This window comes from Ambystoma mexicanum, chromosome 2q, assembly GCF_040938575.1.
Source record: "Ambystoma mexicanum isolate Mex_15411 chromosome 2q, UKY_AmexF1_1, whole genome shotgun sequence".
In the NCBI taxonomy this organism is placed as follows: Eukaryota; Metazoa; Chordata; class Amphibia; order Caudata; family Ambystomatidae; genus Ambystoma; species Ambystoma mexicanum.
In genome coordinates this window covers 925,533,617-925,556,998 of record NC_090924.1, presented here as the reverse complement: position 1 = coordinate 925,556,998, position 23,382 = coordinate 925,533,617, and the positions used below count along the sequence as shown (strand labels likewise).

At 48.6% G+C, this 23,382-nt stretch overlaps 1 protein-coding gene across 1 annotated transcript in view; it reads left to right on the top strand.

Moving 5' to 3' along the window:
* Positions 1–11,239: 11,239 nt before the first annotated feature.
* The window catches only part of HOXA10 (homeobox A10), a 267,303-nt gene continuing 255,160 nt past the window's right edge, over positions 11,240–23,382 (top strand). The window contains exons 1-2 of the mRNA XM_069648227.1: positions 11,240–13,292; positions 14,489–16,112. Of these exons, the coding sequence (XP_069504328.1) occupies positions 12,461–13,292; positions 14,489–14,763 (1,107 nt within the window). The 5' untranslated portion in view covers positions 11,240–12,460 and the 3' untranslated portion in view covers positions 14,764–16,112. The remainder of the gene's footprint in view (positions 13,293–14,488; positions 16,113–23,382) is intronic.

Sequence of the window (23,382 nt, the reverse complement as noted above, 5' to 3'; positions counted from 1 at the left end):
TGATGTGGCAGTGGACAGTGTACTAGTAGGTTAACTCGAAGGCAGAGTATGATGTGGCAGTGGGCAGTGTACTAGCAGGTTCACTCGAAGGCAGAGTAGGATGTGGCAGTGGGCAGTGTACTATTATGTTGACTAGAAGGCAGAGTAGGCTGTAGCAGTGGGCAGTATACTAGCACGTTGACTAGAAGGCAGAGTAAGATGTAGCAGTGGGCAGTGTAATACTGCATTGGAAACAGCATGATTTAAGCACTGTAGACCGAGTAGGATGGGGTTTGAATGACTTGCAAGTGGTAAAACCAGCAGTCATCAGTGAGAAGTACTTTGATGTTTCGCTAACGATTGCTGCACCCAGTGGGTTTGCAACCTGTGGCTCTCCAGGTGTTTTGGACTAAGAGTTCCTGTGATCCCTCACCATGGAGTTTGTTCGGTAGGGCTGATGAGAGTTGTAGTCCAAAATATCCAGAGAGACTAAGGGCTTTTTCCAATGGAATTGTGCCATTATAAAATACTCCTGTGAATCAAGCCCAATGGCTGCATACCCCTGACGCACACAGTTTCTTGTAGATGGCTCCAAACACTGGCATGCAGTGAAGTGTTGCATCCACATTTGCACACATCCCCTCCTGGGCTCCCTTTAGCACTTGCCTAACCCTAGCCCTCCTTACCCCTGCCCATCCACCCCGCCCCACTTCCCGCCTCCCTGTGCTCTTCTTGATGTTGCACTTGACAATGTGACTGTCACAAGGCCTAGTAGGATCGCTCTTGTTTTCGTTCCCTTGTCCGAGCTCCCCCTTTTTTGTCTTGTGGTCGCCTGGAAACACATTGGGGTCATTACGAGTTTGGAGGTAGCCATGGCGCTATTTGCGCCATGGCTGCCTCCAAACCCGGGTCCGGTCTGGTTGAATGGGGATTTACCGGGTCATTCCGACCTTGGAGGACCCGGTAAATCCCCATTCAGTAAACGATTCCCCATTCCCATTTGTGCCCCCATAGGGCGCAATGAGAATGGGGAAGGCGCTAATAACGGGCCCGCAAATTGCGGGCTCGTTATTAGCTCCAAGGTCCCTTAACAGGACCAGCAGAGAACGGCTGGTCAGACCAGCCATTCCTGCTGGGACCCGCTAAGGCACCTCGGAATAGGGTGCTAAGGGTTTACCGGCAGTGGCATCCTTACCGGTACCCGTAAACCTTTACCGCCCAACTCATAATGACCCCCATTGTGTTTAGGCACCTTATAAATATGCAATAAATAAATAAATAAAATACCAAAGGCTGCCCTTGGCACGCATTGCAAGCATTGTTTGTGAGCAGAGACACCAGTCCAAGGAATCCTGCTGGTGCCTTTACATTCACCAATGCCATGCACATGGCAACATTTACGTCAATCCAGAGCAGCCCACCCCCCCAGTAAAGCCCACGCTAAGTGCCATCCTTCAACAGCCAATAATAGCCAAGCAAAGAGCTACGTTTATGACATTTAAAACTTGGTCACAGCCAAAATGGTGTCGGACAGTTTTCACCTTGTGCGAAGATAAAACTGTAGGCAGCATTCAAAAAAGCAACATCATGTGTTTGGTTCCCTGTTTGGTGAAAGGAGGTTCATTGTGTGAGAATCATTTAACAGTATCACACTCTAGTGCTGAATAGATAATTTGTGGCAGAGGTGAGCGTAAGGTAAAACATATCTGGCAAATGGATTGCATTTATTCACTATGCCAACACTTATTTGGGTACATACATCTTCACCAAGACGTGTGTGTGTGTGTGTGTGTCTGAGAGCTGTGTGAGTATGTACACAACAGAAAACACCAGGCTATGTTATGTTATTATGCTTTTATACTGCACCAAATCACCACTGTCGTTGATACAGGAAATGCACAGTATTGCGGGCTATTTAACTTATCACACAAATGCTGTATCTAGACAGTTACTCAGCCATACTAAAATACATATTTTTAAAAGCTTCAGAAGAGTAGACTGCACGCTCAAAAAAGCCACACCGACCACCCAGGAGAAGTTTTATATATGTAACATTCAAATATATATATATATATATATATATATATATATATATATATATATATATATATATATATATGTGTGTGTGTGTATGCATGTATGATGTATGCACAAACACATACATGCACACAGACACACACATACACGCACAGACACATGCACGCACAAACCCCACACACCTAATTTTGCAGAAGTACTATTGATAGGGGGGTTATACCAGTGATAGGGGTACAAGAACTTATGTGTGTGTGTGTGTATGTGTATGTATGTGTGTGTGTGAGTACGTGTGTGTATGCACAAACACATACTCACTCATACACTACACACACACCTTCCTATTAAATAAGTACCAATGATAAGGGCACATTTATCTGAGTGTGTGTATGTGTGTGTGTTTGCTCAAACGCGTACACACACAAACATACGTTACACACACACCATCCTATTACATAAGTACCATTGAAAGGGGTGAACTACCAGTGATTGGGGTGCATTTATGTGGTATGTGTGTGTGTCTCTGAGAGTTTGAGTGTGTGATATTGATATGTATGTACACATGCACACAGTAGCAAATCACCTTTTTGCAATAGTGCCATTAATAATTGTACACTTATAATTTTGTCGTGTATTAATTAAGCAACAAGCACAAAACACCTGGTCAGATGTGTATCCTTGATAAGATACAATGATTGTCTTATCACTTACAAGTTTACAGGGAAACCAGGCCCTGATGAAGGAATTTATTCCGAAATGCATTGGCCACCCGTATGGCACCTGCAGGAATAAGAGACCTAATATCTCGTGAGAGTTAAGAATAAAATACAGCCAGACTTGAAAAGAGATTCTTTTTGTTTGTTTTTTGAAAGATTACGTATCTGAAGTTTAAAGACTCCACTTACTAGTGGCTATAGGAGTGCAGCCCGCACCGTTGGCTTCACGGCCAAGGTCATTGAACACTGTCTTATCATTTGTGTCAGTCACATTTTACATACTGTTGTCAGGGCATCTCAGCAAGTGGGCGCCTTACAGTAGAATGTGTACAGGGGGAAATGAACCAGGTGATGTTAGGGGGCAGGTCAGACAGCAGCTGGCGCCAAGACGCAAAGACAGGGGACCAGGGAGGAGGGGCTCGGAGTAACCACCGATAACATGACATAAGATGGCAGGGAAAGGGGATTCCGGGGTGCAGAGGCAGCTTTTCCGGGACAGGGTTGCCGGATCCTTCAGTGGAAAGGAGATGGAGAGGGTGCGGGGGGAGGAGGGTGCGGGGGGGCGTTCAATGCATGCACGTTGCTCTTGCTTTTGATGGTTCCGTGTGATTCCATCTGGAATTTGTCATCATGGGAGAATTCATCGATTTTTCTACAGGACATTTCACTGCAAATGTATCCAAGGGGGAGAGCCCCGCAGCTGCCACCAATCTCCCTACCTTTTTAATATTACCCTAACCCACCCCCCCACCGCCCCCCACACAAAATGTGATGGAAAACATTCGCTGAATTCTCCCACAATGGAAAATCCACAGATGGAATCTTCTGATCCCGCTTTTTTGATTTCAGGAGATCAGGAGGTCCAGGGATGGGGAGGGAGAAAGGGGGGCTCGGGGTCGAGCGAGAGGCTCCACAGCGTAGGCGGGGTACAGAGACATTTGGGGTGCTAGAGCAGATAGTAGGTGGTGGGGAGCTGGTGGGATGCCAGCATGGAGGGTACCCACAATTCCATTGCCATGAGTGTTTGTGCATTTACCCGGTCATACACACACAACCACAAAGACACATACACATGAAAGGAGTAACATAAAAACATGTTAGACACAGACTGCTCACAATCACTCACGGTAACATCACACACGTCACTCATTGCTGAAGTAGTGGGGGTAAAAGCCCCCCCTCCCATTGGATGCTGCCATTGAGGGCGACATATTTCTTTCCGTTAGTAGTGTTCTGGCATAAAATAGCTGTGCACGAGGACTTTGAGCAACATCACACACATCACTCACTGCTGAAGTAGTGGGGGTAAAAGTGCCATCGATTGGATGCTGCCATTGAGGGTGCCCTGGTGTATGTGTTTCCGTTTGTGGTATTCTGGCATAAACTAACTGTGCAGAAGGACTCAGAATAACATCACACACATCACTCACTGCTGAAGGAAGTTAAAGTGCCGCCCAGTGCATGCTTCTATTGAGAGAGATCGGTGGTATTTATTTCCGTTTGCGGTATTTTGGCATAAACTAGGACTCAGGATAACATCACACACATCACACACTACTGAAGGAGTGAGGGTAAACGTGCCACCCATTGCATTCTGCCGTTGAGGGTGACCTGGTGTATTTCTTTCCATTTGCGGTATTCTGGCATACACTAACTGTGCACTCACGACTCAGGATAACATCACTCACTTCTGAAGGGGGTAGGATACATTGGGGCTGAGCTGGTGTATTTCTTTCCGTTTGCGGTATTTGGCATAAACCAAATGCGCACAAGGACTCAGAATAACATCACACACATAACATCACACACATCATTCACTGTTGAAGGGGGGGGGCTGCCACCCAGTGCATGCGTCTATTGAGAGAGACCTATGGTATTTCTTTCCGTTTGCGGTATTCTTGCATAAACTGGGACTCGGGATAACATCACACACATCACTCACTGCTGAAGGAGTGAGGGGAGCAGTGATATTACTTGCTGTTGTACCGCGGGTTCCCCCTCACCAATCCCTCAGTGAAACGTTTGGCTCTGACATCCCAGGCGCTGCTTGGCAATTGCGGTATCGAAGAAGTGCCCTAATGAGGATGCCGGTCACTGTGTGGTCGTAGGAGGTGGGGGCGGGGGGTGGGCGCGCAGCACGTGCGCCCGTGGGCCTTCACTTCCGGTCCATCTGTCCCAAATGTACTGATCTGAGAAGGATGGGGCTTGCGAGTCATTTGATTAAGTCCAGCCCTGTGTGCCTGCGTTGGGTTTGTTTATTTATTTATGACTCCTATGGATATCGGGTGTATTAATGATGTCTGTGAATGTCTGAAGGCAGCTCCTAGAAGAGGTCCAAGGTCTAGTGAAGGGATTGTTGATTTCTTTTACAATGTGTTGGGCTGTTGCAGACGCAGTTAAGCTTTATATAAAATACATGCCTTTTTCTTTTAAGCAATTTTCAATATTCTTAACAGCTTTCGTTCGGTAACAAATACCATAAAAGCACATACAAAAATAAAAACAGACTAAAATCTTACTGCAATTCATATATAGTGCAGATTTCAATATCAAACGACATTTTCAATAGGTCTTTACTGTCCTTATGTTTTCTTGTTTTTTTTTTTTTTGCCTTTGCTATTGATTGTAAATGGGGGATAATGTATTGAAACGATGTGTTCATGGCTGAGACCACATACAGTATTGTTTCCTCTTCTCCCTAATCATGGGAGGGGGAGGGGGAGAGAGAGAGAGAGAGAAAGAAAGAGAGAAAACGGGAGAGAATGGGAGAGAGAGAGAGTGAGAGAACGGGAGAGAATGAGAGAGAGAGAAAGAGAGAACGGGAGAGAATGAGAGAGAGAGAGGGGGGAGAGAGAATGAGAGAGAGAGGGAGAGAACGGGACAGAATGAGAGAGAGAAAGGGAGAGAGAGAACGGGAGAGAATGGGAGAGAGAGAGTGAGAGAACGGGACAGAATGAGAGAGAGAGAAAGAGAGAGAAAACGGGAGAGAATGAGAGATAGAGTGAGAGAGAGAGAGAGAGAGAGAGAGGGAGAGAACGGGAGACAATGAGAGAGAGAGAGAGGGAGAGAGCGAGAGAGAACACGACAGAATGAGAGAGAGAGAGAGAGAGAGAGAGAGAGAGAGAGAAAGGGAGAGAGAGAACGGGAGAGAATGGGAGAGAGAGGGAGAGAGTGAGAGAACGGGGGAGAATGAGAGAGAGTGTGAGAGAGAGAGAGAGAGAGAGAGAGAGAGAATGGGAGAGAATGAGAGAGAGAGAGAGAGAGAGAGAGAGAGAGAGAGAGAGAGAGAGAGAAAGAGAGAGAGAGAGGATGAGAGAGAAAGAGAGAGAGAACGGGAGAGAATGAGAGAGAGAGACAGAGTGAGAGTGAGAGAGAGAACGGGAGAGAACGAGAGAGGGAGAGAGAGGGCGAGATTGAGAGAGAGAGAGAACACGACAGAATGAGACAGAGAGAGAGAGAGAGAGAGAGAGAGAGAGAGAGAGAGAGAGAACGGGAGAGAATGGGAGAGAGAGAGAGTGAGAGAACGGGAGAGAATGAGAGAGAGTGTGTGTGAGAGAGAGAGAGAGAACGGGAGAGAATGCGAGAGAGAGGGAGAGATTGAGAGAGACTGAGAGAGAGAGAGCGAGAGAGAACGGGACAGAATGAGAGAGAGAGAGAAAGAGAGAGAACACGACAGAATGAGAGAGAGAAAGAAAGAAAGAGAGAGAGATTGAGAGAGAGAGAGAGAGAGAGAGTGAGAGAGAGAGAGAGAGAGAGAGAACGGACAGAATGAGAGAGAAAGAGAGAGAAGACGACAGAATGAGAGAGAGAAGAAAGAGAGAGAGAGAAAGAGAGAGAGAACATGACAGAATGAGAGAGAGAGTAAGAGAAAGAGAGAGAGCGAGAGAGAAAGAGAGAGAGATATTTTTCTCCAGGTGTTTTGCACACGCCACAGAAACTCACAGAGTCGGGCTGCGTTACACTACTTCTCAAAAGTGGACAGCTGCCTTCAAATAGGCTATTGCGTGAATGACGTGACATGTGACAATATCAATCAATGAGAGATCACAAACAGCGAGGCCTTCTGGGATTCTCGTTGTACACGATTCTCGAGGATGGTGTTCACTGTATAGACCTTTCCAATTCACCGGGTATCTGAAAAGCACACAGGGCCTGATTTATGGAATTTTTTGCGTGGTGCAAAGTGACTTTGCACTGGTGAAAAGTAAGTTTGCACTGCCAGCAAACCCCCTGATTTACAGACCAGTGCAAAGTGTATTTTTGCAGAGCTAAGTGACATTAAACACTGCAAAAATACACTTTGCACTGTTCTGAAAATGAGGGTGCTTGTTGGCAGTGTAAAGTCGCTTTTCACCAGTGCGTAGTCACTTTGCTCCACGCAAAAAAAATCCATTAATCAAGCCCATAGACTCCCTCTATAACCTTGAAGGTGCGCTGATCCCGCCCACCTCCCTAAGACCCACTATTGAGAGAGTACCCTCAGTTAATGGCGAAGTGGCGCCATTTTTATTTCAAGCAAATCTTCCCCCATCCTAAACTGGAGCAACAGGGAGTGTAAACATTCCCCCTCCCAAGAACCACGAGAACCCCCTCCCCACCCCCACCGACCCACCATCTACCGTCACGTAAAATAAAACGCACACATTTGAGGCCGCTACGCTGCTCCCAGCGCCCACTGGTCACGCCTCGATGTGCTGCTCGGCGGCCGCGTCATGCAGCCGGCGCTGCAAGGTGGAACTTTGTGCCGTGCACCCCGGTTTCCCCCGGACCTGCCCCTGATCGGAAAGCCCTCGTGGATGCCACCGGGCTTGCGAGGACCGCGTAACAATGGCCGACCCTTGGAGGTAGGTCCGGCAGCGACGCTGGCGACGGCGAGAAACGCGGCCCAGGAATTACGAAATAGCCCACGGCCAGCCCTGGGTGGAAAACACAATAACTCAAATATAGGCAGGACACGTTGTCACGCAGATCATCCGCGAAGGAAGCAGGGGGCTGGGGAAATGGGGTTCCAGTTTGCATTGCTCTTTTGCAAACCTATTTCCCGGGGGGCAAGGGAGAGGCGCTCGCTTTATCCAGAGGAGACGCGAATCGGACGTCACGTGTATTCGGGAGCAGTTAAACTGTACAATGTTGGGGGGACCCTGGATAGCGGCAGTTTGGAGCTCTTTAAACTGCATCCTTTTCCCGACTGCGGACCCCGGGATCTCAGAGCTGCCATTTTCTCTTCCACACACGCAAAATATTTGAAACGTAGTTAACAAAAAAAAACGCGGGCGCAGGGCATTTGTCATATTTGATGTCTAAATGGGAACAGCGAATTCCGCCTTTTTTGGAACACATCCACGAAAGGAAAAAACAATTTGGCAACTGGACGTGTATTTTCTGACAAGTGACACTTCATTTAATACAACATAAAATATATTTTCGGCGTGCTCTGTAATTTTGTGCAATTCCGTCTCAGAGGCAGACGCGCGCGTGGATTGGGCCGAGGGGCGGGAAGCAAGCGAGGCTTAAAAGTGCGCTTCAGACATGTAAGGGCACTAGACGGCTCCGGATACATATTCCCGACAGATCAAACAATGGAAAGATATTAAAAGCAGGGAAACAAATGAACACGTGCGATGGTTCTCGATAGGCGCTATGCGTGTGCTCTGCGCCAGGCTCTGCACTGCGCCGATTTTCCCGCTGCCCCTTTTAACTGACTCTGCATACTGCCAACCAAAATAAAAGAAAACATTACAAATATACAGACACAAGTTACAAGCATGTATTTATCTACATGGGTTTATAAAAGCGTTTTACAAAGGCGCGACCCCCCAGAAAAACGCATTCTGCGCGCGAACGCATTAGTGTGCCTTTGTATATATGCATATATACGCACATAGACACACGTATGTGTTGAATATATTTCTATACAACGACTGTTTGTATATGTATATAGTGGGTGGCTGTTTGCGTAACATATATTTCGGGATGTAAATATAAAAATATGGTCGGTGTGAACATATGCCTTGCGCACACAAAACTTCACAAACGAAAATGGTCACTAAAATGTCTATGTGTACTTATAACACACGGAATGGTGATTTTGAGATGGTTTTTAAATGATGAATTGCTATATGGCAAGCAAATGAAATAGCCTCGTAATTGTAGACATGCAGCCTATAAGCATTTATATTTAGAAGTGTGTTTCTGTGTTTGGGCCATATCTAAACATACATATATGTAGGATAGCACATTTGAGCCAAGTCGCATATATATATATATATATATGTATATATTCACAGAAATGAAAGAGCGCGCGTGTCTGTCAGAATACGTCGTGGGCACAAACCATGTCACATATTCATGTATTTGAAATGTACACTAAAATGTCCATGTGTATCCCTGCTCCTCTCTCACTTAAAGGGCCGCAGTGATGGTGGCCCGGGTCTTTTTTAAATGTGACGCCGTCCGTGAGTCCCGGAATATGCCCTGAAGAGGCGGGGAGATGCCGCGAAACACTGGGCCCTGGCGGCAGCCCCTTTCTGCGCCTGTGAATAGGCGGCTTTCAAGCTCTGAAAAGAGAAGTTATCCGGTATTTAAAAGGCCGTTTGGGCGCACTTTCGGTTTATCGCCGGCGCGCCTTTCTCCGCCGGTATTAGTGATAGTCCACTGAGTTTGACGACGATGTTTTGCCGTTTCACTTGGCCTTGTTAGTGATTAAAGAACGCAAGGATAACACATCGCCCAGCTATTAAGTTCGTGATCCAGACGTGTGGCTGGACCGTAAAAAAGCAACAGCTCCAAACACACAATGCGTGAAAACAGCAGAGCCCTGCGTTCTTGGCACTGCAGGTCAAAACGCAGCACAAGGAGGCTAAAAGCAGAGGCACGGGGTGGCCCAGAAAATGCGCCCCGAAAAAGACCAGCTGCAGTCTTTCATTTGGATGCGCGTGTGTGAGGCAGAACTAGGCCGCCAGGGAGAGTACGCCTGCATGCAAACGAACACATACACGCACGTAAATAAGTGACATATATAGAATCACGTGTGTGTGGGTGTGACAGAGACGGAGAGACACCACGCAAGGGAGAGTCCACGTGTGTGATTGTGAATGCAGGTGTGTGTGTGTTTGTAAATATATTCATGTACACGTGCAAGTATTTATGCTTGCGAGCATGTTTGCAGTTGTGTGCGACCGGATGACTTTGTGTCTGCGTGCGTGCATATGTGTAGACATACACGTATAGGCGCACATCTGGGTGAGTGCACGGGTTCGGAAGCATACACAGGCCATACACAATCTTAACTGGGGGCTGCTTTTAGGCTTGGCCTCGTGTGAAAAGTAAGGACGGCTGGTCTGTGGTTGCGCTTCTGAGTGGGCTGGGGGTAGTTCTCGCTTTCATTTGGGGGCTCTCTGAGAGCCGCGCTGTTGGGGTTTCCCTCCGATTGTTTCATGTGGGGCCGCCGTGTGCATTTCTCACGTTGCGCGGCTTCTGTTGCGTTATTTCCGTCTGTGTTTATAACGCTGCGCCATTGACAATAGCCTTCCGGTATTGGAGCCCATAAAGCGGTGCTATATATGGAACATCAAAGCGTGTGCACCTTAAACCCCAGACTGTAAAAAGCAATGCTGTGCTAGTGGACAGGCCGGGACAAAAGCCGCACGGCAAGGGGCCCGCCCTGAGAGCCGTCCAGCTTACGCCTTTACAGCACACACAAATGCAAGGTGTGTGTATGCCACGCACGCACGCATACACACGCACACACGCATACACACACACACGCGCGCAGGGCCTGATTTACAAACCGTTCTCCAATGGGAGTGCGCCATTGTAAATGGCGTTGGTAAATCAGGGCCACTGTGTGTGTGTGTGTGTGTTTGCAAATATCTGTGTGTGTGTGTTATTGCACATCATAGAAATATGGAATAGCAGGAAGCAGGCTACGGCAAGTGACCTATATGCAAAGCCCTTTTATAATAGGCTCCCCGGGAATGTTTCTGTGCGCCTTGCGGACTCCACTGCTCCCCGAGGGCCAAGCCCGGCTGCCGTGGGACTTTTCTTACTGGGCCCGGGCTGCACAGACCCCGAGACGTGCGTGGCAAGGCACGTCTAAGGCAAACTCGGCGGATGTCTCTCGGGCCTTGGCGCTGCTAGGGCACACCACCTACGCGTGCACGTGCACGCAGTGGCGTGGGGGAAGGCTGCTCTCTGCATTTAGTGCGCACAAACGTGCAAGGTGAGTATATGCTCGCACAGAGATTTACAATGGGATTGCGCCATTGCAAAACGCTTTGGTAAATCGGGGCCACAGTGTGTGCGTGTGTGTGTTTGTAAATAGCAGGACGCAGGCTACTGCAATTCCAAATCCAGGTAACAGGAACATCACCTGCATGGATGATTTCTGATATTGGGCGGGGGGGGGGGGGCAGGGTTACCCATTTACTAAGAACTGAAGACAAAGGGATTTGTAAATCAGGCCTGCTGCTGTTTGTGTGTGTGGGGGGGGGGTGGGTGGCTAGAGTCAATCTGGGAAAACTCTAATCACTGCCCACGTTCCTTTCAAGGTGAGTAAGGTATGTGTATTTGATGTCAATGACTCTGCTGCATGCCTTCTGCTGGAGGCCAAGCAGGGTGTGCATAACACGCCCCTCCAGTATTGGGTTCTTCAGATTCCAGAGAGTCGGTCCCTCGCGAGTTTTTACCCCGGCAGTCATTTCTGGAATGTCTGAGAGTGTAATCGGGTGCAGAATTTGGCTTTTTTGATAGACCTGAGATACCTGAACGGTGTGTGCTTGTGCTGGTCGCGGACTTGTGTCCGAGGGAACGGCCTGCACTCTGCCCTTGCACGTTCTGAATGCCCACAAGGCCTAGTAGGTCCGCCTCTATATTTCAATGTTAAATGTAACTTCCAATCCCATGTCCCCTCACTGTTCCGCGGTGGGGGCTTTGAAACACAATTTACTTGTGTAAGCGCTTTAGAAATGCACAATAAATAAATAAATAAATAAATAAATGCAGGTGCTGAGCTGAAACCGGTCACCCACTCTTGGCATTGGAATCCATAGCACAGAACCTGCACTGTTGTGTATTCTCTTCGTTAGTTGAAACCCATATTATGGAGCAGGTCTCCATATTGTATGAAAATCAGCCCTGCTTGGAGTGTGCTGACGTCACTGCCTGGCTAACGCTACAGAGGCTGTGTTTCTTACTCCCAGCCGGGAACCCGCATAGTGCCGCGAGGTGAGAGGTGGGCGCTGGGGGAGCTGTCCATTGCATGCTAGGCATGGTAGTGTTTTGTTTATGTTTTTTTTGCGTCTTGTGAAGGTAAGATGAGCCTGTGACATTTACCAATACAGGACCAAAATAAGATACCCTTTATATATGTGCTGCATTATATGTGTTGTGGTTTCGAAATGGCAGCACTGTTGTGTACTGTTTGCAAACCACAGTGCTAGAATGTAAACACACGCACGGTGACATGAGTGTACATAGTGACTAAAACGTTCTCATGGCGTGTGTGCATATGCGTGCATATGCCTATGCACACACATGTACATATATGAATGTTTGTATGCATAGATAAATGTATGTTTCTGGGTTCAGAGGTCCAGCAGAAATCTGCTTTTCTGCATACGAAACCAAACGGGGAGGGGTTGGTGGAAGGGATCTGGGCGTCCATTGGCTGGGAGAATTCGCCGTGGTGCGGGGGGTACCTCTAATCATATTCGGCATGTTTTGCACAAGAAATGTCAGCCAGAAAGCACTATCTGCTCCCTTCGCCAAATTATCCGCCAGCCATGTCATGCTCCGAGAGCCCGGCTGCAAACTCCTTCCTGGTGGACTCCCTGATCGGCCGAGGGGAAGGAGGAGGAGGCGGCGGCGGTGGAGGAGGAGGGGGTGGCGGCTTCTACCCCGGCAGCGGCGTCTACCTTCCGCAGGCGCCCGACGTGTCATACGGGCTGCAGAGCTGCGCGCTTTTCCCAGTTTTGAACAAGCGAAATGAAGGCTCGCCCCAAAGCGCGCTGCACCCCGCACACGCCTACATGTCCGGCATGGAAGTCTGGCTAGAGCCCCCGAGGCCGTGCCGCGTGGAGCAGGCGGGCGGCCAGCAGCAGCAGCCGCAGCCGCAGCACCCGGCGTCCTCCTGCCCCTTCGCGCAGAATATCAAGGAGGAGAACTCCTACTGCCTCTACGACACGGACAAGTGCCCCAAGGGTCCGGCGTCCGCGGACCAGGACCCCTTCCTCAGGGCGGCCGGCGAGCCGTGCCCCAGCGGGGTCCCCGTGCCCGGCTACTTCCGCTTGTCTCAGGCGTACGGCACCTCCAAGGGCTACAGCGCGGGGCAAGTTCTTGTGCCACAGTATGCCCCTCAGTCCCAGGGTCGCTTTGAGACGCCCTCGTCTGTGTCCATGGTCTCCGCCAACGCCGGTCGCAAAGAGAACGAGGCGTCGCCCCCAGTCAGCCTGGACTGCGCTCCGCAGATAGAGGACGAGTCTCGGGCGTCTTCCTCGGCGGCAGAGGGGTCCTCCCCGGCACCTTCAGACTGCAGCAAGCACTCCCCTGAAAAAGAGACTGTAGGTAAGAACGGGCGCATAGGTGCCCACCACCGACTTTACTTAGCGCTTAACGCCCGTTGCGAAAGCGTGGCACTCCAGGTTGCGTACCTGTGCGTGTGGGTGAAGTGGAGCCAAGTGGGAAACACGCGTGCACATCCCTAAAGACTGCGAATTGTACATTAAACAAATAGAGACTTTATTCAGATGCGCCCCAAGGACGCAATTGCTTTGCCATTAAAGGCTCCTATTAATTTTACGACTGGAAAAGCTTTTAGCCAGAGCGTTCGTGTTAAAATGGGCATTCTAGTCGCAGCTCTCCGCCGCGGCCAGCAGACAGGGTGCAGAACGTCACATATTAGCAGCCCTGTGCTGCGCCTCGCTGCCTTCTTTACTCAGCAGCGAGGCGCTCCGAACGCACGTGGGCACACCATGCGCGCTATTGACAGCACACGCCGTTTACTAATAGCGAACGCAACGCATGCGGGGCGCTGGGAGAGTATGACAAAAAAGCACGCCCGTTCTTCCAATTCCACCTTTGCTTAGATGCTGCCCCTGACTCTAGCCCCTAAACCCATTGAAGAAGTGTGTGTGGAGGCGGCGGGGGGGCTGGAGGGAGGGGGGGTTGGGACAGTACTAAGCGCTCGGATATACATTAAGCTTTGCATGGCTCATAGACACAGACTGCTCCTAACTCAAACGTCGCCGTGTTGTCTATTTCACAATGCCCTGCCCCCCCCCCCACTTTAAACAATATGTGTAATATTAAACTGGGTTATTTTGAGGGGCACACTCCCCTGCTGGTGGGTTGCCATTTCCTGAATGATGGGCGCCTTTGTTGTTTACATTAGGCGCTGGAGCCAGCAACAGTGAACTTAACCGTGTTTCCTTCTGCTTATCTGGGTAACCTTATCCATGCCCCCCCCCTCAGTCCCCTCAACAAAAAAGCGAACCCTCACTTCACCCACACCGTGGAAATTACACGGGACATGTATGTACACGATTCCACTTTAAGCAGACACTTTGGCATGCAGACACCACAGTCGATGAAAAGCGTGATCCACTTGTTCTGGACTAACTGGACTAATTAACTTGCTCCCCGAACTCCTGGGATACATGATAAGTGCATATTAGTGGTACACGGTTAGGAAAGTGTATTCTGGGCCCCGTGTGTGTGTGCACAGTTCCCAGTAACACCTCGTCTGCTTGTTTCACTCATAGGAACTGCCAAGGGGGAGGCCACGGTGAACTGGCTGCACGCGAGGTCGACGCGCAAGAAGCGCTGCCCTTACACCAAGCACCAGACCCTGGAGCTGGAGAAGGAGTTCCTCTTCAACATGTACCTGACGCGGGAGCGGCGCCTGGAGATCAGTCGCAGCGTGCACCTCTCCGACCGCCAGGTCAAGATCTGGTTCCAGAACCGCCGGATGAAGCTCAAGAAGATGAACCGGGAGAGCCGAGTCCGCGAACTCACGGCCAACTTCGGCTTCTCCTGATCCCCGTCGCGCCAGGAGTCCCGGGAAAGCCAGAATTGCACACTGTTGCCTGACACGCTTTGCTTTGATGGTCGCTGTTTCCAGAAGTCTTGCTAACTGCAGAACTGCCGAGTGTGGAACAGCACGGATTGAAATTGCGAACCTTCCCCGAACTGGCGGGCACAGGCGGACCTAGCCTGGGTTCGTTTTTGACATTGAACAGGTTAAACCCTACTTTCCAAATATGTGCAAAGCAACGGCATCCTGTGACATACATTCCATCTCCTGTAAAGTACTCTGCGCTCAGCTGGGAACTGCAACCCACGTTTTCAAAGTTTCCTCTGCCCGTTTAGCCAGCAAACAGCTTTAAACCGACAGGGGGTGGGGAGTCGAACCCTCCCGTGTCTAAAGTAGGCGCAATGGACAGGATTAAATTATTACACTGCGCTCTAATTTCCACTTTGCCATGGGGGGCAGGTATACCACGGGAGGAGATTTCCTGGGAAGTGTAAATGGGTTTTTGTCTGTAAGTTAAGTTACCATGTGGTAGCGGGGATAAGCACAGAACCGCCCCTCCCTCTTTACGGTGTGGGGGGGGGGTGCAGAGAGGGGAGGGGGGCACGTCTCTTGTTTTGCTGCCCTGGCGGCTGTAATAAAGAAAAGAGGAGCCGGGATTCGTATTTCTAGCACACTGTGAAGTTGCAAGCATACGGGGATCAAATGTGTAGGGGTGAAGGTGGGCAGCTCCGTGCGTACAGAGATGTGTACATGTCTATCATTATTAAAAGGCCAATGCTGTTTTAAAGAAATGCATTCGATCATTTTTCAGAGTGCTAGTCCTTACCTTGAGTCAGGGGAGGGGGGAGAGGAGCCTGCGTTGCGCTGCTGCGGAGGGGCAAAGCCCGCGCTGCCCTTTACGAGCCCCCAGAAGGGAGGACTTGAAAGCAGCCCTTTCCTCAGGTTCCACTTTACCCCCTCCCCCCTTCCCCCAAAGAAGTTTTACAACAGGAATACTCGCCGAGCCCCCCTGCAATTACTTTAGGGGGCTATTTAAATATTACCTAGACGGTCGTAATTTGTCTGGGCCATATAGCAGGGGTGCTGTTAGGTTTGTCGGCTTTTGTTCGCTTTTATGGCTCGCCTGTATATCTGAATTGCTGCTGTCTCGGACGGGCCGGACCTTTCAGTCGAGAGGGGAACGGCCTCGCCGGAGGATGCAACCGGCCCTGTTCTCGGGTTTATTAAGAACTGGCCGCCCAGCTCTTTCCACGGCCACGGAGATGTCTCTATTTACAAGGCCCGTTGGGAGAAACAAGTCCTACAGCCCAGTCTGCGGAGACCCCCCCCACACCCCTCAGGGGACCAGAGAGGTGAGCGCATAGAACGTGCCTTTAGGAGCTGTTTTTGAAAAAAAAACTGTTTCGTCTTTTGGACCAAAGGCATGCACGTTTCCTGCTTGGTCCCCAGTGTGTTTAAAAGCCTCTTGATTTCACGTGGTTTGTTGATTCTGTAGGGGGCTGGGGGGGTGGGCCGATATGTTAAGATGGCGTACCTGTGGAGCCAAAAAGAAAAGGGCGAGAGCCCTCTTGCTGGGCTGGGTTCTTCCCTGGCTCGTATCTTGGGTTGGTGCGCTTCAAGGCTTGCAATGTTGCATGTTTCCATGGGTAGTTTTCAGTGTTGTGATTTGTATTGGGGGGGGGGGGGGGTCAAGGTTTCCGCTTGGAGTCTGCTTGCCGCGGGCCAGTAGGCGGGTATCCCTCACAGTCTTCCCGCGCTGAACGGATGCCCAGAAGCGCCGCCGTGTGTGCACGCGAGGACTGCCCTGTGGTCTAGGTAGTTTTATGTTGTTGGGGCTTTCACGTTTCTCTCTGCAACACGAAACTGCCTTAATCACGCCAGTTGAAATCGACGCCGTGCAGGAGCTAAGGGTCTTTCCTGTGGACGCCCAGGGGTGCCTACGCCCCCACCCCCGAGAGTCCAGTGCCATCGCTTGGCTACGACGAGTTCTTAAATGTAACCCAAATACGGAATGTATAAAGTGAGCTCTTTGCCAGTGGTGAAACCCAGTTCCATGCATTCGGCTTTCATGTCTGTGCCACACACCGCAGGTCATGTGTAATGTGCGTCTTAAAACAATATGGCTGCTGCGATGTTTGATTCTGCACTATTTCTGTACCCCACACACCAGGTCCTATGCAGTGTCTTTCTCTATACATGGGAGTGTTGCGATGTTTCATTCTGCACTATTTCTGCCCCCCACACACCAGGTCATATGCAATGTCTTTCTCAATACATGTGGCTGCTGCGATGTTTGATTCTGCACTATTTCTGTACCCCACACACCAGGTCCTATGCAGTGTCTTTCTCAATACATGGGATTGTTGCGATGTTTCATTCTGCACTATTTCTGTACCCCCACACACCAGGTCCTATGCAGTGTCTTTCTCTATACATGGGAGTGTTGCGATGTTTGATTCTGCACTATTTCTGTCCCCCCACACACCAGGTCCTATGCAGTGTCTTTCTAAATACATGTGGCTTCTGCGATGTTTCATTCTGCACTATTTCTGTCCCCCCACACACCAGGTCCTATGCAGTGTCTTTCTCAATACATGTGGCTGCTGCGATGTTTGATTCTGCACTATTTCTGTACCCCACACACCAGGTCCTATGCAGTGTCTTTCTTAATAAATGTAGGTGCGGTGATGTTTCATTCTGCGTTCTGGCTGTGCCACACACACACTAGGTCATGTGTAGTGTCTTTTTTAATTAATATGTGTGCCGCTATTTTTTATTCTGCGTTATTTCTGTACCACACACACACCAGGACATGTGCAATGTGTTTCGTAAAATATATGGGTACTGCGATGTTTCAGTCTACTTTATTTCTATACCACAATGCTGGGCCATGTGCAGTGTTTCTCTTAATTAATATGGGTGCTGCTATTTTTTCAGTGTTATTTCTGTCCCCCACACACACCAGGCCAGGTGCTGTCTTTTTCTTAATAAATAAGGTTGCTCACGTGTATGATTCTGCTTTATTTCTGTCCCCCACACACCAGGCCAGGTGCAGTCTTTTTTTTTATAAATAAGGGTGCTCACATGTATGATTCTGCGTTATTTCTGTCCCCCACACACACCAGGCCAGGTGGAGTCTTTTTCTTAATAAATAAGGGTGCTCACATGTATGATTCTGCGTTGTTTCTGTCCCCCACACACACCAGGCCAGGTGCAGTATTTTTCTTAATAAATAAGGATGCTCACATGTATGATTCTGCGTTATTTCTGTCCCCCACACACACCAGACCAGGTGCAGTCTTTTTCTTAATAAATAAGGTTGCTCACATGTATGATTCTGCGTTGTTTCTGTCCCCCACACACACCAGGCCAGGTGCAGTCTTTTTCTTAATAAATAAGGGTGCTCACATGTATGATTCTGCGTTATTTCTGTCCCCCACACACCAGGCCAGGTGCAGTCTTTTTTTTTATAAATAAGGGTGCTCACATGTATGATTCTGCGTTATTTCTGTCCCCCACACACACCAGGCCAGGTGGAGTCTTTTTCTTAATAAATAAGGGTGCTCACATGTATGATTCTGCGTTGTTTCTGTCCCCCACACACACCAGGCCAGGTGCAGTATTTTTCTTAATAAATAAGGATGCTCACATGTATGATTCTGCGTTATTTCTGTCCCCCACACACACCAGACCAGGTGCAGTCTTTTTCTTAATAAATAAGGTTGCTCACATGTATGATTCTGCGTTGTTTCTGTCCCCCACACACACCAGACCAGGTGCAGTCTTTTTCTTAATAAATAAGGGTGCTCACATGTATGATTCTGCATTATAACTGTCCCCCACACACACCAGGCCAGGTACAGTCTTTTTCTTAATAAATAAGGGTGCTCACATGTATGATTCTGCGTTATTTCTGTCCCCCACACACACGAGACCAGGTGCAGTCTTTTTCTTAATAAATAAGGGTGCTCAAATATATGATCCTGCGTTGTTTCTGTCACCCACACACACCAGGCCAGGTGCAGTCTTTTCCTTAATAAATAAGGGTGCTCACATGTATGATTCTGCATTATAACTGTCCCCCACACACACCAGGCCAGGTACAGTCTTTTTCTTAATAAATAAGGGTGCTCACATGTATGATTCTGCGTTGTTTCTGTCCCCCACACACACCAGGCCAGGTGCAGTCTTTTTCTTAATAAATAAGGTTGCTCACATGTATGATTCTGCGTTGTTTCTGTCCCCCACACACACCAGGTCAGGTGCAGTCTTTTTCTTAATAAATAAGGGTGCTCACATGTATGATTCTGCATTATAACTGTCCCCCACACACACCAGGCCAGGTGCAGTCTTTTTCTTAATAAATAAGGGTGCTCAAATATATGATCCTGCGTTGTTTCTGTCACCCACACACACCAGGCCAGGTGCAGTCTTTTCCTTAATAAATAAGGGTGCTCACATGTATGATTCTGCGTTATTTCTGTCCCACACAAATACCAGGTCATGTGCAGTGTCTTTCGGCTGCTGCAATGTTTGATTCTGCGATCCAGATCATGTGCAGTTTCTTTCTCAATAAATAAAGATGCTGCGATGTCTAAATCTACTTTATTTCTATACCACAACGCCATGTAATGTACAGTATCTTTGTAAATAAATATGGGGGCTTCGATGTTTGATTCTGCGTTATTTCTGTACCCCCACACATCAGGCCAAATGCAGTGTCCTTCTTATTAAATGTGGGGGCTTCGATGTTTGATTCTGCGTTATTTCTCTACCCCACACACCAGGTCATGTGAAGTATCTTTCTTAATAAATATGGGAGCTGCGATGTTTGATTCTGCATTATTTCTGTACCCCACGCACCAGGCCAAATGTAGGGTCTTTCTTAATAAATGTGGGTGCTTTGATGTTTGATTATGTGTCATTTTTGTACCCCAAACACGAGGTCATGTGCAGTCTGTTACCTTAATAAATATGGGGCCTTCGATGTTCGATTTTGTGTTATTTCTGTACCCCACACACCAGGCCAAATGCAGTGTCCTTCTTAATAAATGTGGGGGCTTCGATGTTTGATTCTACGTTATTTCTATACCCCACACACCAGGCCAAATGCAGTGTCTTTCTTAATAAATGTGGGTACTGCGATGCTTGATTCTGTGCCATTTCTGTACCACTCACACCAGGCCAAATGCAGTGTCTTTCTTAATAAATGTGGGTACTGCGGTGCCATTTCTGTACCCCACACACCAGGCCAAATGCAGTGTCTTTCTTAATAAATGTGGGTACTGCGATGCTTGATTCTGTGCCATTTCTGTACAACACACACCAGGCCAAATGCAGTGTCTTTCTTAATAAATGTGGGTACTGCGATGTTTGATTCTGTGCCATTTCTGTACCCCACACACCAGGCCAAATACAGTGTCTTTCTGAATAAATGTGGGTGCTTTGATGTTTGATTCTGTGTCATTTCTGTACCCCACACACCAGGTCACGGTTACTGTGTTTCTTCATAAATATGAGTGCTGCGATTTTTTAATCTACGTTATTTCTGTATCCCAGACACGAGGTCATGTGCAGTGTCTTTCTTAATAAATATGTGCTCCAATGATTGAATGTACGTAATTTCTGTACCCCACACACCAGGGTCTTTCTTAATAAATATGCGTGCTGCTCTGTTTAAAACTGCCGTATTTCTATACCTCACGCACACACACACGCCAGGTCTTTTGCAGTGTTTCTTAATAAATACGAGTGATGCAATGTTTGAATATACGTTCTTTCTGTACCCCCCACCCCACACACACACATCAGGTCATGTGTGGTGTCTTTAAAAAAAATTTGGGTGCTGCTACGTTTGAATCTGCTGCATTTCTGGACCCCCCCCCCCCCACACACACACACACCAGGTCAGGTGCACTGTCGTTTTAAACATATATGGATACTGGGATGTTTGAATCTGTGTTATTTTATTTTGTGCCACACCCACCAGATCACGCGCAGTGTCTTTCTTGAGAAATATGAAAGCTGTGATGTTTAAATCTGTTATTTCAGTACCTCCCACCACACACACACACACACACCAGTTCATGTGCAGTGTCTTCTTTTTTTTTAATTATGAGTGCTGGGATGTTTGAATCTGTGTTATATCTGTAACACACATATATACACACACACACACACACACACCAACCAGGTCATGCACAGTGCCTTTCTTAATAAATAAGAGTGCTGCTATGTTTGCATCTGCTGTATTTCTGTACCACGCACACAAACACACACACGCCAGGTCATGCACAGTGCCTTTCTTAATAAACATGGGTGCTGCTATGTTTGCATCTGCTGTATTTCTGTACCACGCACACAAACACACACACGCCAGGTCATGCACAGTGCCTTTCTTAATAAATATGGGTGCTGTTATGTTTGCATCTGCTGTATTTCTGTACCACGCACACAAACACACACACGCCAGGTTATGTGCAGTGTCTTTCTTAATAAACATGGGTGCTGCTATGTTTGCATCTGCTGTATTTCTGTACCACGCATCTGCTGTATTTCTGTACCACGCACACAAACACACACGCGCCAGGTTATGTGCAGTGTCTTTCTTAATAAACATGGGTGCTGCTATGTTTGCATCTGCTGTATTTCTGTACCACGCACACAAACACACACACGCCAGGTTATGTGCAGTGTCTTTCTTAATAAACATGGGTGCTGCTATGTTTGCAGCTGCTGTATTTCTGTACCACGCACACAAACACACACACGCCAGGTCATGCACAGTGCCTTTCTTAATAAACATGGGTGCTGCTATGTTTGCATCTGCTGTATTTCTGTACCACGCACACAAACACACACACGCCAGGTCATGCACAGTGCCTTTCTTAATAAACATGGGTGCTGCTATGTTTGCATCTGCTGTATTTCGGTACCACGCATCTGCTGTATTTCTGTACCACGCACACAAACACACACACACCAGTTTATGTGCAGTGTCTTCTTTTTAAAAACAATATGGGAGCTGCGATGTTTGAATCTGTGTTTTTTCAGTATCACGCAATCACACCAGGTCGTGTGTAGTGTATTTAAAAATAAAAAAAGGGTGCTGGGATGTTTAATTCTGCTCTTTTTTATTCGTTTGTTGGAGGGGATTTGAGGGAATAATGCTATCGCATACTCCCACTCTATGGGATTTTAATACAGCGATATCCTCACAAATAATCGATGAAACCACGCAATTTTTGCCATGGTGACTTGATGTGTCATGGTACAACACATATGCTGGCCTCGGTGCTATTGTTGTATTACATGTTAAGATGTGCAGAAGCAAAGTGGGAACAAGAAATAGGCTGTGCTAAGGTGTGGGCGCTGTGCCCGCTGGAGAAAGTTGCAAGTACAGGGAACGGGCACTGCTGCCGAAAACACACGTGTCAACAAAACAAAGCGGCGAGGGCACAATGCACACAGGCTCCGTCCTCCCTGTGAGGCAGCCCGGGCTCGGCTCGACTACCGCCCGATTTCAGCACCACCGAATATTCTCCCACGTTCGGGCTGCGGAGGAGGGGGGCGAGGGCGTGCATAGATGGGGGAATTCGCGCTCACAAGGCCGCGGTTACGACCATTATTAGACGCCCGAGTCCAGACATTCCTGGGTCTGAAAGAGCGGCAGCGCCCTCGCGGAGGCCAGGGAAGGAGCCAAGGCCTGCCTGCCTGCCGCAGAAGCCGTGCCCAGCCCCGATGGCGATGGCTTACCCAGGCAGGGCCTGCTGCTGGAGAGACCGGCCAGGCAGCCCGGCTTCCTGTCTGGGAGAAAGGCGGTCCTCCAGCTAAATAGCGCCCCATTAAAAGCAGGCCTTGTTTAAGGGTGCCCCTCACCAGTCGCCTGTCTGTATAATACATGGGAGACGGATGGCACCGGCAACAGCCATAAAGCCACCGTCTTGGCACCGGAATTCAATACCGCAGCCCCCTGCCGCTGCATGCCGAGGGCATGTGCGTGTGCCCCCCTCTAACCCCCCATTCCATTATGAGGGAGGCGATATATAGCCACGTCTCTGTATTCCCAGATTAGCTGGAGGTGGGGGGCGGTGGGGGGGGGGGGGGTGTTGAGCCGGATTCTTGACAGAAAAGTTAATTTCTGCCAGGAAAGGGATCCTTAGTATGCAAATGTGCGTGCCACCGTGATGCCATGCGTGTCTCACTAACATCAGGTCCGTGTGGGTAAACTCCCCGACTGGCAGATGAGCTGGTATGTGTGTACAAAACATTACAGGTTGGCACCGGTTCGTAACATGCCCTCTGCCATCCTGAAAAATGGAGGGGCGATTGCGTTTGCACACGGTGAACGGTAATGCCTTATTTTCTCTTGCGTGTGCATGCGCCTGTGTGTGTGTGTTTGCGCCTGTCAAGCCAATGATCTGGCCATCAAACGTACGGTTAATCTTCATACATGTATAAAGTATGTGAGAAAGAAGTGAATTGCGCATAATGTGTGTGTGCGTGGGTGGGTGTGTGATCTTGCTGAAAGCCCTCTAAAGGCAAATGATGTGGATCCTGCACGCGATGCTGATTTTTGATCGTGTGCATGTGTGTATATGTCAATGTCCGTGTGCCTGACCT